Source organism: Protomyctophum bolini, assembly GCF_963924005.1.
Source record: "Protomyctophum bolini genome assembly, chromosome: 5".
Classification (NCBI taxonomy): domain Eukaryota; kingdom Metazoa; phylum Chordata; class Actinopteri; order Myctophiformes; family Myctophidae; genus Protomyctophum; species Protomyctophum bolini.
This window is the reverse complement of record NC_137866.1, coordinates 11,605,506-11,620,972: the sequence shown is the minus strand read 5'-3', so window position 1 is coordinate 11,620,972 and position 15,467 is coordinate 11,605,506. Positions and strand designations below refer to the sequence as shown.

The 15,467-nt window shown below is 40.5% G+C and overlaps 2 protein-coding genes across 2 annotated transcripts; both read left to right on the top strand.

The window, feature by feature from the left end:
* The first annotated feature begins 380 nt into the window (after positions 1-380).
* LOC308315331 (ATP synthase F(0) complex subunit B1, mitochondrial-like) lies at positions 381-5,206 on the top strand. Its single transcript, XM_080763269.1, has 7 exons — positions 381-517; positions 1,147-1,183; positions 1,408-1,553; positions 2,180-2,343; positions 3,108-3,233; positions 3,678-3,857; positions 4,969-5,206. Exons 1-7 carry the CDS (start codon positions 490-492, stop codon positions 5,035-5,037), a joined length of 750 nt encoding a protein of 249 aa, XP_080619395.1. The 5' UTR covers positions 381-489; the 3' UTR covers positions 5,038-5,206.
* A 438-nt stretch (positions 5,207-5,644) lies between these two features.
* On the top strand, positions 5,645-15,233 carry eps8l3b (EPS8 signaling adaptor L3b; the record flags this gene model as incomplete). Its single annotated transcript, XM_080762769.1, has 16 exons — positions 5,645-5,685; positions 7,384-7,529; positions 7,630-7,694; positions 8,119-8,277; positions 8,622-8,771; positions 9,104-9,213; positions 9,328-9,461; positions 10,892-10,971; positions 11,463-11,537; positions 11,931-12,076; positions 12,892-13,125; positions 13,606-13,717; positions 13,977-14,093; positions 14,678-14,763; positions 14,870-15,002; positions 15,147-15,233. 16 exons carry the CDS (start codon positions 5,645-5,647, stop codon positions 15,201-15,203), a joined length of 1,845 nt encoding a protein of 614 aa, XP_080618895.1. The 3' UTR covers positions 15,204-15,233.
* Between the last annotated feature and the right edge of the window lie 234 nt (positions 15,234-15,467).

Here is a 15,467-nt window from a genome sequence, read left to right as displayed (position 1 = left end):
GCTGACAGGAAAGAAACCCAAATTGTTCCCTAGCAACGCACCGGCTGCTGACAATAATGAACACCTTGAACCTTGATATGTGCATTCAATTGAATTATTGCAGAATAAATGTTTGAACATAGGAATTGCAATGAGAATGTGCATTGGGTTACAGACAGTAACTTACAGCCAGGCTGTAACCCAAATCACCCTTCAACTAACGATCATTATTAGGCCTGTTTAATTCATTGAAATCTAAATCCAATCTAGCCATGGTTCACATCAGATGATCAGAGACGCTCGTACTTCAGTCATGTTTCAGGGCTAAAGATAAGCATACACTGCCATCTAGTGGAAAGGCAATATATAAAGCCAACATACTGTAATCTCGCGTTGTTTGACAAGGATTTCCTGTGTGTTTGCCATCCTCTTTGCAGAAGGGCACGAAAAGGCTGACACAAGGGTGCCAGTTGAAGTTGTAGCAAGAACTTCGCATTTCATCCTTCAGACATGCTGTCAAGGGCCGTTTTCGTGTCAGGTATGCTTTAATTCAGTCCTTGAGATCGCATCTAACATCACATTTTAATATAGTGTAATTGCAATGGAGTAAGCCGTAACGTTGCACTGAATGTGTATGAAGGGTAAAGTGAAGGCCACCGCACATTGAATGGGTGACTACTGGAACTATGCTAAACTAAGCTAAATGTAGCTAGCATGTAGGCTGTAACAAATATAACAACATATGTTATCGAAAGCTGAGTGCAATAATGCATGCCTGGTTGGATAATACACGTTGACATTTCTCTCTGCGCGTTAAATTTTCTCTGCGGTCGATAACTAACTAGTATACACTCTAGCTAATAGCCTTAGCTAACACTAGCAGCTAGCTAGCTAAAATATGCCTGCCTGCAGATGTCACTTTTACAGTAGTCTGAAACTGTCATTGCATATTTGCCGAAATGGTAGCCCTGGACCAGGGTATGTTATCGATGCTGGGATACATGTTTTTATGCAACGTCTCTTTATGTGCACATTACAACCGGGCCAAGCAAGCTGTCAATAACAGATCTTTTAATCGGTGGTTACATAATGTTCTGTCTCTTTAGAGACCACCTGGGCTTTATGTTGACTTTTTGACATTGAATGTGTCTATGTTTTGTTTTTCAGCCAATGCCTTGAAAGGCAGAGGTCACTTTGGAGCTGGGTACGTTTAATAACTAAATCATTTTCTGTCTATTAATTAATTAATTCTAGTTAAGATGATCTACTGCTTGAACGACAATGAACAATATACATATCAGTAGTTTTAGTATTATTATTATTCAACACAAGACACAAGATGATGTGCCCATTGTGCTGTTCCCATCTGTACAGTATGTTATTTTAATCACCTTTACCTGTAATTTATTCATTTTTCCCATATCATAGATTGGTCCAGGCATCCCGTTCCCTCCACACAACATCGCAGAGTCTGGCACCCGTACCCCCTCTTCCAGAGAAGGGAGGCAAAGTCCGCCATGGACTCTTCCCCGAAGAGCTGTTCCAGCTTCTATACCCCAAGACTGGAGTCACAGGTTAGCTGGCGTAGGCCAAATATAACCATAGGCATTTTCAATAATGTCTTGCCTACTAGGGTCAGGTTATCGATTCTTCCTTGCAACTGGGGTAGAACTACCTACATCTATTTAGAGAAGGCTCCCTTAACTCAAATACACCAGAGTAAGGCCAAGTGTGGACAAGGACGGACACATGCACACCGCACAGATTAACAGTCTGGTGAGACGTAGGAGGAAACTAGGCAGGAGGCAAACCATAGTCCTAGAGACCTCCCAGTGCCTGATGTCCCCCAAGGCATAGAGATCTTCCTACTAGTTCTGGCAGGGGAGAAAGGACAGTGGGCAGGTCCGCGGGGGTGTGCCCTGGGTTGGAGACCACCTGATGACCTCTCCTTCAGGACAAGGCATCCATTAGAAATGGATTATATTCGCATCTTTGATGTATTTACAAACTGAAGAACATGGTGAAGCACAACACATTAAATATTGCACAATCTTTCTCAAGTCAAGTTTAAACAAGGGGACAATTACATATAGGCTATACCATGATGCTATATTATGTCAATATCCACTCTATGTTTCTACATTTCATGACTGAACAGTGACATTGCCAAATTTAATGTACTTTCATCCCTGTTTTCCAGGCCCTTACATGCTGGGTACCGGTCTCCTCGTGTACCTGCTTTCCAAGGAGGTCTACGTCTGCAACCCTGAGACCTTCGCTGCCGTTTCCATAACTGCTGTCATTATCTATGGAGTGCAGAAATTTGGCCCCGACGTTGCAGCTTTTGCTGACAAACTGAATGAGGTGGGCTTCTCACTGAGACTATTGTTTTTTCACAACGTGGCTCTGCAAGAGTCTAGCCATCTGAGAGGGGAGGGAAGACACAAAATGGACTAACACAACAATGGCTGCAATAATAGGAACTATAATAATAGTGAGAGGGGAGGGAGATGCAAGGTGGACAACAATAATAGCCAATAGTGCACAACTATAATGACAATCACAATAATAGCAGCTATAATAACTGTCTGCAGCCAGTCATATTCCATGGAATCCCCATGTGCTGTGTCAGCCATGTGAACTTGGACCTTTTGCAACCAGATCTTATTTTAATGATGTTTGGGAGACAAGAAACACTTTCCTGAGGTTTTTATGTGTTATGTGTTTAAATATTTTAGAAAGTGTCCATGATGTCATGGACACTGGTCTCACTTCCTTCCTGGACTACAAGTTGTCTCAGTAAGGCACATTTACCCACATGAAAACCCCAGGAAAGTGTTTCTTGTCTCCCAAACCTCATTAAAATTAGATCTGGTTGCAAAAGGTGTGAAGTGTCTTAAGTCATTTTGTTTTCCGATCGCTTAAACCTTTTTTGTGCTAATGTATGTGGAGAATATTGACCTATTACTTTGTAAGACCTAACTAACTTCCATCAGGATTTATGACCTGACTAATTTGGCTATAAACTGTAATACTGTTTTCAACCCTTCTGGCAAACGATGGTTTCCTTGTACTGTATACAATCTAAGTGCACATGTGATCGTGTGTGTGTGTGTGTGGCTTTGCAGGATAAAGTAGCCAAGGCTCAGGAAGTGAAGGACTTGGCCATGAAAAGCCTGGTTCAGGCCATTGAGGACGAGAAGAAGGAGCAGTGGAGAATAGAGGGAAGATCACTGCTCTTTGATGCTAAGAGGGTAAGCAGAAATGATCATTTTCCACTTGTTGTATAGACCCCTTATCCAACCACAGTTTCCCTGACATCACACAGACATGCATACGCATGTAGGTTGCAAACGAACCTGCAGCCAAATGCAGTTTTCTTCCCAATGCGGAGGAAGAAGGCTTAGAACGTATACTGTGAAAATATGTACTCCTTTGTTTCTTTTGTGTGCAAGTGATTCCCAAACCAGTTGTTGGGAATGAATCACTTGCATGCAACCTGCGTGCGTGTCTATATACAGTACACATCATGCTCTTCTTTAGCAAGCAACCTGATAGAATAGAATTCCAATTTCCACTTCAGATCTGGGCATTATTCAGTACTACTGCAGCTAATCTCTGAGCTTTGATGGATCACTCCGGTTTTTAAGTCTTTGTTTGGTGAAGTAGGCTTGCATCCTCTTATTTCTCTCTCTTAGAACAACGTGGCGATGTTGCTGGAGACAAACCGCAGAGAGAGGATACATATGGTGAACAATGACGTGAAAAAGCGATTGGACTACCAGATCGCCCTTCAGCAGCTTCACCGCCAGATGGAGCAGGAGCACATGGTTAACTGGGTGGAGAAGAATGTTGTTGGCAGCCTCACCCCCCAGCAGGTCAGTAGTGGAGAGCACGTCATCAAGGCAGACAAATGAAAAAAAACGCTGAAGGCTTCATCTGCTTTTTCTATTTATTCAGGAGTCAATTTCAGTATATCTCTTCCAACTCAAGTGGAACATTTTCATCCTTAGCATTAGACTGTTGACACGACAGTGACGTTTGTCACATCAGCAGGGGATTTCTCTTGGTAAACTATTTAACACATCACACTTGGATCATTTCACAACAGTGTAAAATAAAATGTATTTATTTACATTTTCATAATACAGGTGTGGTTTAGCTTTCTGCTGTAATGTTAAATCATCATTTGACTCGCCACTAGAGGTAGCCACTGAGTCTTAGTAGATGCTCTGGTTGATTAGAATATAATGTGAAGGCTCCCAATCCTGTGCCATGGAGGGGGCAGGCAGAGTACTTGTCTCAACTAATCATGAGTGAGAGAATTTGCAGCAGTATGTGGATCTGCCTACACGTTTGAGATTGTTATTTTATGTTTATTTGTTTAATCACGTGTTTAACTGGCCGGAAGTGGCGTTCAACTTCTTTCCGTTAATTTATTTCAGCCAGGTTAGTTGCCTTTCACTCACCGAAGTCGGCAGGGTGCCTTTGAATTGTGTCACTAATAGGGGCCCCTCTGAAGGTTTTATAATTGGTTAAATCCCCAGGTGTTGTAGCAAAACACTGCTCGGCCCCATTGACATAAAAAGGTAGACGCCTCCTTCGTTTCTGGGGCGTGTCTCTCTTGAAGGCAACATGGAGGCAAACTTTCCTGAGATTCCTTGCGAAGCATAGTGGAAGCTGCTAGAAAGTTCCTAGCTTCGCTGGAGACACATCGCTCCAATGAACTGCAATGGCCAATGAGGCATTTATTTTTTATTATCTGGCACATGTTTGGGCTCTTCTGAATTAACCCTTGTATATCGTCAAAGAAACTGAAACAAGAACCCATGTTCCAATGTAGTTAATTAACTTAATTTAGCCACAAGCTCTTGTTAATACTTTTCATTGGTGCGATATCTATATTATAAATATAATATTTATAAAACCTACACACACATGTCAGACTCGGAGTCATGACTTTGTTTTGTGTCCCCTGTGTTCTTGCAGGAGAAGGAGAGCATTGCCAAGTGCATCACAGACCTGAAGGCGCTGGCTAAGGCCAAGGCTACAGCCTAAACTGTCAAAAGTCTTCAGAGAAGACCCTCCTGACTCGTACTGCGACGAGACTCCCCCCTTTTCTTTATAAAATAAACTATTTCCCCATGAAGAGGGTCTCTGTCAATATTATGAGTGTGTACATAATATACACGTCAGTCCATAGTAAAATAAATGGTTCTTCACCAAACTTGTTTGTATTTTCAGTATATTTGTATGTCTGTGTGAACTGAATTGATAAAGCTCTCATATTTAGTAGATTATACAGCATATATGAGTTTATCACAGCATAATGAGCATATATAAGGACTGTATCACTGCCATCGAACTACAAAAACAATGACGCGTATACTTACATAAAGGCACTTTACTTTACACACAGGTGTGTCAGGGCCATGACCACCTGGAAAATTGATATCGCTAGGCATTTCTAAACCTTTGGACTCATAATCACCTGGAGACTTGACACATTAAATTATACCCTGATGTGATGTTTTGCAATCACACTAGCCCAACCCTCCTGAGCAGTCATTTCAGCCGTTTGCACTTTGATCCTTCTGCCTTCATGCAGGAAGTTAAGAATCTTTGCTCTGTATGGAGGGCAAAGAACAGTACTGATGGAATCTGTATGAAGGAATGGAGCCATGAGATCATTGTCGAGACATTAAGGTAAAGACTAAATTAATGCATTAAAAAGTGGAATGTGCTGCACTGACTGCTGAAGGTTAACTGGGACAACCTGAACTGTAGCATATCTTGCTGAAAAATGGAACTGCGAAAGAAAAGGCTGTAGAAGAACAGGCTCTTAAAATGTGTAGCGCGACAGGGTAGAATTCCAACTTTTAGTCGATATTGTAATTGGTGTACACACAGATGGGTAAAGCATTTATAGAATAACATCCTGTCATCAGTCTAGTGAGTTGCTTATTTCAGATTTCAGACGTGAAGGGGTCTGTATTTAAATCTTATTTAAATGACATTAAATATTTATTTAATCAATGTGCAGTTATTTTCCTGCACTGAAAAGAGCCACTTTACTCCTAGCTATTGTGTGATTTGGTGGAGTGGTCAATGGTCATTATGTCAACTGTGCAATAGGTTTCGGTTTACCTCATATAACCTAATCACACAACAATCGGGTCCATAAAGGTAGAGTCCACCCTTGACTCTTAAAACAGGCCTCAGACTTGTTTTATTTCGGAAGGCCTTTTTGTGTTAAATTGGTACCAGTAACCTCTTTCAGCAATATCCTTTTGTGCTTGACATTTTTAAACCCTGCTTTTAGCATTCTATGATTATGTTTTAACCATGTAGCACTCTGGGATTCCCTGTGAATGAAAAGTGCAATACAATAAAATGTATTATTAGAGTACATACAGTAAAACATTTATAGAATTAGGAAATATGTTCTCTTAGTTTTTCAGTGATTTCTTCAATCCTATCGTTCCGTTTCTCTCTATACCAGAGGTCTGCAGGTCATTAATATTGCTGCTTGAAAATGTATGGAAACAATGGAGGACCGTTTTCTTATTCCCCGAGGTCAGTATTATTAACCATGTCATCTCCTGTTGGGTTGTGGTGGCAATGTTAAAGTGGGTGAAGTACACTGTACTGTTCACACCCTTTCATGTGAGTTCACTGATAATACGGTACCTCATGTTACCCAACAATACTTTATCTTAATTTTAGTGTCATGTATTATTGGAATGTGTTATTGACATGCAGTGGTGGAAAAGGTACTCACATTTTTTTCTTAGGTAAAGGTAGCAATACTGCAATATAGAAGTACTGTTACAAGTAAAAGTCTGGAATTAAAAATGTACCTGAGTAAAAGTACAATAGTATTGACAGAATGTACTTAAAGTACGAAAAGCAAGTACTCATTATGCAGAATGTCCCGTTTCAAGTTTTCAACTGTATAAAAATCTTTTGAAAATAGCAGATCTACAAGCCCACAAGCATACTGTTAATAGAATTGTCAATCAATCAAATCACAATACGACGCACTGTGAGCTTCTAGATTGTCTATTTTCAAATGGCGAAAATGTATATAGGGCTTAAGTGGTTAATGTATGTTTAGTAATATTAATCAAAACTACAAATTTGTTTTCAAATATATGTAAAAGTACAATATTTGGACCCAAGATGTAGTGGAGTAGAAGAAAAAGGAAATTGCAAATACTGAAGTAAAACAAATATCTCAAACTTGTACTTAAGTACTTAAGTAAATGTACTAAGTTACTTTACACCACTGTTGTTGACATGTTATGTTGCCCTAGGCAGCTGAGCACTAATATGCTATTACTCTTGGTTGATTTGGGCGTTGTGTTTTAGGGGATTTCCATCAGAAGATTTTCTCCAACACAGAAGAGGTTTTCAGGGTCACCAGCAAGATGAAACAAAAAGTTCCCAGTTCCAGAGAAAAGGTTTTCAAAGTCACCAACATGATGAAACAAGGACTTCCAATTTGCAGAGAAACAGCTCATCCAGGCCCAGTGGCAAATCTATATACAGTATGTTCTCAACAACCCCTACACCATCCTATATGTTTCTAAATCTAAAATACTTTATATACAATTGTTCTTATAACCAGATGTTGCCCTGTTATTTCAGTGCAAAGAAAGGAGTACTCGGAAACGCTGAACAAACAATCTGATAACTTTCACTTCAGAGTGGAGGTAAGAGCAAAATAAATATGCGTCTCTGTATAGATAGATACTTTGGTTTCGGTTGGCAGCTCATAGAAACAAAAAATATGGTAGGCTACTGTATCTCCAACTTTCCTACAAAAACTATATAAGCAACAAAACAAAAACATGATGTATTTAAAACAATGTAGTGTTCAGTAGTAGACCACATGACTTAGTTATTTATAAACATTATCCACTCGAGGTTGTCAGCCCCATTGGGTTATATACAGTACATGTAGAAACAAAAGTAAAATGTATTCAAATTTTGGTAAAGTCTTTTTCTTTTACAATCTACAATTGACATGTGTTTCTGAATAGTTGGATAGGCCACTCAGGATGTGCAAGGAGGTGCATGTGTCTATATTATGTTATTATCCTCACTCTCCACAATGACTAATGTACTGTATTGTAGCACCTGTTCACCTGTGAATTGGATGGCCAGGAGGTGAAGAGCCTAAATGACTGTGTTGCCAAGCTGAAGAGACTGGACACCAAAAGCCGTGTGTGGCCTCAAGATATGATCATGGAGCTCCAGGGACGGGATTTACTGCTTAGTGACATTGAGACCAAGGTTTGTTAGGATTTTCAGAAGAGTGCTTTTACATAGCAGATGTGGAATGCAAAACCAGTGATTGCCAGGATTTTGACTGTCTTTATGCGTATGGTTTTGTTTAGATTTTTGTTTGTGTACTATTTATGAATAATGCACCATAAACAAATTTTATTGAATTTTGTATTCACAAAATAATGTTGTCACGCACAGCTTTAACCTTGTCTCTACTCTAAAAACATGGAGATATTTACAAATATTACTCATCTGAAAACGTAGACACATTTTCCTCTGAAGGTTTCAATTAATTAATTATGAAATGTAATAGAAAACTATCCTTTTCTTCTTCTTTTGCGGTTCCCCAGGTGGCACTAGAATCACTGCAATTAGGCTGCATCCTGGAAACAAAGGCTGTGTTGGACAGCTGTGCTTATAACTCACTCCTGACCATTACGCTGCAGGACCGAAACAGGGGCCCTCCTCAGGTCTACATGTTCCAGTGTGAGGAGGTTGGGGTGAGTCAAATCTAACTACTGTACAACTTCAACCCTCCATGACCTTCTCAAGATGCCCAAATTGCAGGTTAATTGTGGTTGGCTACTGATAGAGGAGAATGAGATAATAAAGTAACTTGTATCCATGGCTAAATTGCCACAGTATGTTTTGGTCTAATATTTATCATTTTCATCACGTCAGGTTGTGGGTTGTTCCGTCCCACGTTACACGTATCACTAAATTGTACAATCTAGATGAGAGATGTACTCATGTTTAACCTTCGGACTGCTTTTCCAGTAGTATTCGTGTTTACATTTTACATACGCCTAAAGCATCACACCTGGTTCATCAGGCAGAGCATATCAGTGGCGATCTGGACAAGATATTGCAAAACAGAGGCCCTAACACGGAACCCCCCAGAGAGCCCCCCAGAGAGCCCCCCAGAGAGCCGTATGACATCAGGTACAGTGGCTTTTCCCTCAAACGTGCAAAGTCATACTTTCTTGGATGAAAACGATAATTTTTTCTTGATTGAATCGCTTCATGTGTAAACTCTTCTGTCTGGGGCGTTCTCAGGAGCAATCTAGAAAACATTATAAGCCAACAAGTTCCAGGAGGTGTCCGGCAGCCTGGACATCGTGCTGTGCTTCCTGAAAGTACCCCGGCTCCACCAGAATATCCGCCCCCTCAGTGGCCCAGGAGAAGCTCAGGTGCAAATTACTGTAGGCCAGTGATTTTTACCGTCTTAATCTTAAAGTGAAGGACCCCCGGTTTGATATGCATATACAACCATGCTGTTTTCGTGCTCAGAAGCACCCAGCCACCCACCCACACACACACATAGCTCTGTAAGTGAGTGGTTGCACCACTCAAAAATGTGTCTTTGGAACCATCTGGGACCCTAATCTTCACTGGAAAACTCTGACAGTGCAGTACAAATTATCACAATGAGGAACCATGAGGGTCCATTTGGTTACATTTGTAAACTCTCAGAGTTACAAACCTGTAATAACTTGGACCCAACATTGAGAAACTTATTACAAAAGTCTATAACAAAATCGAGTTGAGAACATGACACAGTCCCATCATTTGTAGCGATCCTGCTAATCTCATACTGCAATTGGTTGAGAATCTATTGTGTTCAGTAAGGTTGCATATCTGAGGAGTGTAGTAGGTTTTGATCCTAAAGAAGAACATGTAGGTTCACAGACTCAGTGTATGCTTTCATTTTAGATATATTCTTGGGGCATTTTTTGCCTTTATTGATTATACAGTAAGTAGACAGGAAACGGGGAGATAGATGGGGGGGAGGACACACAGCAAAGTTCGTCGAGATCGAGACTCGAACCCGCGACACACTGTCATGCTGGATCATCGCTAAGCCTATGCTTTAATTTTTAAGAATATTAATGACTCATTTATGTTTGTTTCTCTTAGACAATATGTTTCCTCCACCGGTTTACAACCAAGATGAAAGGCTTGAAATGAATGGATCACGCAATCAGCAAGAGGTGCCTCAGCAACCCCAATATACGGAGACAGATAGAAACATAGTAAGTTGTATTTATAGTACTCCATCCACAATAAGCCACCTGCCAAGGAACTAAGGACTAAATGTTTCCTCAAATTGTCGTTACATAAGGATAATGTATCATAGATTGTTGTCATCATTTGAATAGAACATAAATTATATCATACATACCACTAAATGCCACTAAGATGTTAAGTTATTTATACATATACTACAGTGACATGTGTTATTATCCCCCTTCCCCTCAGGATATTCTTAATCATGTCTTAAATGATGTGGAGGTCTTTGTGGGAAAAGCATCTGCTGCCGCAGATGGATCTGCATCCAAAGAGGGGAAAACTAAGAAGAAGAAAAAGAAAGATTCAAAGAAAAAATGTGATTTAGTTTATTGATTTGTTATTCCACTGGCTTAAGCTAATCATTTTATAATTTTATTTTACAAATATTTTGTCATTATCACATCACATTTGTCTACTTTCACTGTGTCTGAGAGACATGCCTACCAATGACATAATCAGTTGGCAGGTTTGGTAAGGTTAAAAATGGTTGAGGTGCTCCTATAATATCAACATACATACTATATTTGACCCCTTTCTCTAACCGCCCCAGCTGTACCAGAAGTCAATCTGCCACCTTGGGAGGAATACGTTTCCTGTCTTCAGAAATTCAAATATGGGTTCAATATTTTGGTATGTCTTGAAGCTCATGTTGTTGGTTGAATGAATGAATGAATGAATAGTTTATTTCGATTTTTATTTGTCGATCTTTTTTTCTTTTTAACGTGATTGAAAAGGTATAGGCAGAAGCTTGTAGCTTATTAAGGGTGATTTGTACTTGGTTGCATGCTGGAGAACATGATCCACAGGCACACAACTCGCCACAGTGCAACGCATTGTGAGCTTGTAGATTGGCTATTTTCAGTACGCAACACCAGTGCACAACTAGAACTATAAATCAGGCATTAGTGTGTTGAAAGAAATGTGACAGTTATTGCACCCCATTATGGAAAAGTTTAAAGGCTAATTAATATTTTGTCACATGACCCTCAAGTGTCTTTAGACAAGTACTGTAAATGGTTAAAAAAAAATCACTTGACAAAAATAGCATATTTTAACTGAAAATGTGTCACTCTGGAAAAAATAACTCTAAAAGATGTTTTCGGCATTATGTGATGTTGCAGGGTAAACTGAATGGAGAACTGAGCAGTCCCACTGCTCCTGAATATGTCCATTTCCTCTTCGCTTATTTACAAGCGGTGAGTTCCTCTTCTTTAATAGTCTGCACTAGCATTTTTAGCTGTAGGCTACACACAGGAAGGCCCAGGGTACAATAGTTAACAATACTGACCATCTTCTTCCTTCTAACTGTCACTTGGAAAAACCATTAGCCAAATGAACGTGTACAAAAGGTCATTTGTTCCTAGTCTTCTCTACAACGTGATGATTGTTTAATTATTTGATGTAATTGGACAATATTCTGACCATAGTCAGACAATGTATTATAATATAATACATTATGCTAAAAAGGAAGTAGGCTTCAATAGAATACAATATTATTGTATTCTATTGAAGCCTACTTCCTTTTTAGAATTTTTATGAGGGGTGTGGCTGTTGATAAGTGATGGTTTAATTCCTTTATCTTTCCACAGATAGTGCCTAAGTATGGCCCAGACCTGCCCCCATCAGTCCTCTGTCCTTTGCTTACTGAGGCTGCCCTGGTGATGCTCAGCCAGGAAGTTAGCCCAGAGGAGGACCAGCTCTGGAGGTCTCTGGGAGACTCCTGGAACATCCCACGGTAGGTGGCCTCATCAGTCCTGATGCTATATGATCACTTCAGCAGGCAGGCAGTAAATAACATTCTTCCCATGGCCTACTAGCTTTCTAGGTGGATCTACTATTGTATACCTGCCTTAGAAGTGCATTACTAAGGCAATTGCAGTGACTCAGGTCAAATTGGGCGACCTCGTAGTGATCGGACATCATCGGACCCACATATTTTTGGCAACCTACGCCCCCTGACATGATTCTGTCTTTATCGGGATGTAACTGCCTCTCGTGGCTCAAGTCCGCTTCAAACGGCTCCGTCGTAACGTTGTAAGGTTTTTTGCCTAACTACTTCATAACTTATTATTAGGGTCTGTAGTCGCCATGAAGCAAGCTGCTTGGTTTGCCACGCTGGGGTGTGTTTTAGAGTGAATGTTATGTTTACCATTCTGATCATCTGTGAGGCAAAGAATGTATATTTATAGAGTGGTTTGACCTTAGTGGTTGTTCGTTTAAGTTGGTATACCAACTTGGTAAAGCACCTGTATTAAGTTTAATCACTTCTATACTACAACTGGACCTGAGTTGGCTCTGTATTTGATCTGCTCTTTTTTCTTTTTACACTCTCTTCGCGGAAAATAACCACTCTATAATCTCATAACACATCACAGTGTTCTGAGCTTGTAGATCTGCTATTTTTGGCGAATGTCATCGCAGAATGAGGATTCTATGGTTGAAGTGGGATATTGTTATTATATTGCACCAGTCAACTCGGGGACCACGCAAGCCGGGAATGATGCAAGTAGGTTGTTATTTGAATTCTTACTTGATTCTTGTCATGCCTAGGTCTAAGTGGCCAGATGGTATGGTGATCCCACCCTACATCCCAGAATTCTATGATGGTTGGCAGCTGCCACCGGTACCTGCCCCACCTCCTTCTCAGAACGGACCATTGAGCAGGAGCAACAGCCAGCACTTCTCACCTGCCCCTCAGAATGGACAGATGGGTGACAGCCATGGCTACCCGCCTAGAGATACGCAGCAGCTACCTGAAGAGGTCAAACACTACTACATAACCCAGTATATGTAGAACTGTATATGATGCTAAAGTTAACAGGAGTTCATCAGCATATAGGCTTTTATTGATATCATTGACTATTGATGGGATGGAAACTCCACCAATTATCACATTGATGACACTGACACAGTCTGTCCTGTGCTATTGAGATTCTAGAAAGAGAAACGCTTAGTTCAGAGTCCAAAACATGTCTTGAACTCAGACACCATAAACTTCTCAATACACACTCGATACACATTTAGGTTTACAATGTGGGAGTGTAGGAGATAATGATGCCCATAAAGCAACTAGGTATTCATTCAGTTGTGTCACATTGCCTTTTACAGCCCAGAATGACCAGCCCCTGGGGTCCCCCACCACCGACACGGTACGCAGTAAACGTACACTCCAGTGCACATAACTATACTTCCGGCCAATATGGTTGTATTTCTTTGTATTCAATGCTATCTGTACTTGTTTCCACTGCTGTTGCTGTGACACTTTTGCTATATGCTTTGCAGCCGCAGTGAGCCGCCACGGTACATGCGAGTCATTTATGACTTCATGGCCAGGAACAACAAGGAGCTGAGCATCATGAAAGGGGATGTAGTTCAGGTACTGAAAGACATTTGATGTCTTTCATCAGGGCTACAATATATTAATATGACATTAATTCATTTTATGGTTTGCTTTGTAATTTACTTCTTATTGAAAATAAAAAATGTTGTATGTAAATCTTCATGCCGCGTTTGTACACAAACTGTATTAGAAATAGATTGGTTCCAGTAATTATACAAAGATAAACACCACTATACATTTGCATTAGTACATTGGTTTATTCTCACCCTGGTTTTTTTTTTTTTACTTTTCACAGGTGGTGGATAAGTCCAGTCAATGGTGGCTTGTTCGAAACGCTCGTGAGGAGGAAGGTCACGTTCCTCAGAATGTTCTGGAGCCTATGGATGGTGTCATGCCCATGGAAGATTCACGGGTGAGCCAAGACATTCTACTGAGGAAGTGTAGTAACCTACATTTATTGAGTAGTATACTTGAACTTCTATCTATTCTATCGGAAGTCCTGCATTGGTTTATTCGGCCACACCCGACACTGCACCAAAAGCAGCTGAATCACCACCCAGAGCGTAACATCATAGTTTCCCGAGACTATATATATAATATATATATACACACACACGCACGCACGCACGCACGCACGCACGCACGCACGCACGCACACACACACACACACGCACACACACACACGCACACACACACACACGCACACACACACGCGCACACACGCACGCACGCACACACACACACACACACACACACACACACACACACACACACACACACACACACACACACACAGTCACACACACAGTCACACACACACACACACACACACACACACACACACACACACACTATGCTTGGCTTTGATCATTGCATATTCTCTTTTTATTTGAAAGAACACTGAGTCTACACCTGCCATATGAAATGTGTTATAAATACATTTTACTTAATAATAGGTGATTATTTCTCTTTTTCTCTTGGTCCACCTAACATCAGGAGTCACGTGGCCCACCTCATCTGGATGCAATGTCCACACCTGCAAATGTAAAATCCTGGTTAGTGTACAAAGGCTTTTCAAAAATGTAAGTCAAGTAAGGCCTGTGGATCAAAAATATTTCCGTACAAAAAACTGTCCTTTTTTAAGTTGTGGAGCACATAACAAAGAAGCTGTGCTTCATGCCTTTACAGAACCGTGCGGAGCCTGGGCGTGTTGAGTGGACAGCTGCTGCTGGGAATGTCCAGAGATGATATTAAGACTGTATGTCCAGAGGAGGGAGGCAAAGTCTTTTTCCAGCTTCAGGCTGTCAAGTCGGCCATTGCAGTGAGTAATCTACCATGTAACTTGTAAAGTTTACCTTGTACCTTGTTAATTTAAGTCTTGAAGTGTACCTACCTATGTACTATGTCTGAGAGCTAAATGTAGTGTACATATTTACATACAATATTTCTTTCCCCTTTCCCACAGCTTGCCAGTGAATCAGCATACAGTCCCGCTGGCCAGTACTACAATGGCCAGTACTAAATCCCAACGTAAAACTGAGATGCCTTCATCACTGAAATGTTCATGTACGGTAAACAGCATGAAGGTATTCTAATATAACAAATACATAAGTTACAAAAAGTAAAATAAAATGTCAAAAAAGTCTATGAAGAATCTACAGTAATAAATTACTTTATGCCAACCTGTCTTGACTTTTTACTCGTCAGTCATTTATTTAAAATATTTCTTTCCTAGTCAAATAAACCTTGTAAGAGGGCTCTTAGTGTTAGGGTCATCTTCAATGTG

Bases quoted from the DNA above. Each gene is read 5' to 3' on its own strand.
- LOC308315331 (XM_080763269.1), top strand. From the start codon at position 490: ATGCTGTCAAGGGCCGTTTTCGTGTCAG. The intron at 518-1,146 runs GTATGCTTTAAT...TTTGTTTTTCAG, and splicing joins AAGGGCCGTTTTCGTGTCAG to CCAATGCCTTGAAAGGCAGA. The intron at 2,344-3,107 runs GTGGGCTTCTCA...GTGGCTTTGCAG, and splicing joins TTGCTGACAAACTGAATGAG to GATAAAGTAGCCAAGGCTCA.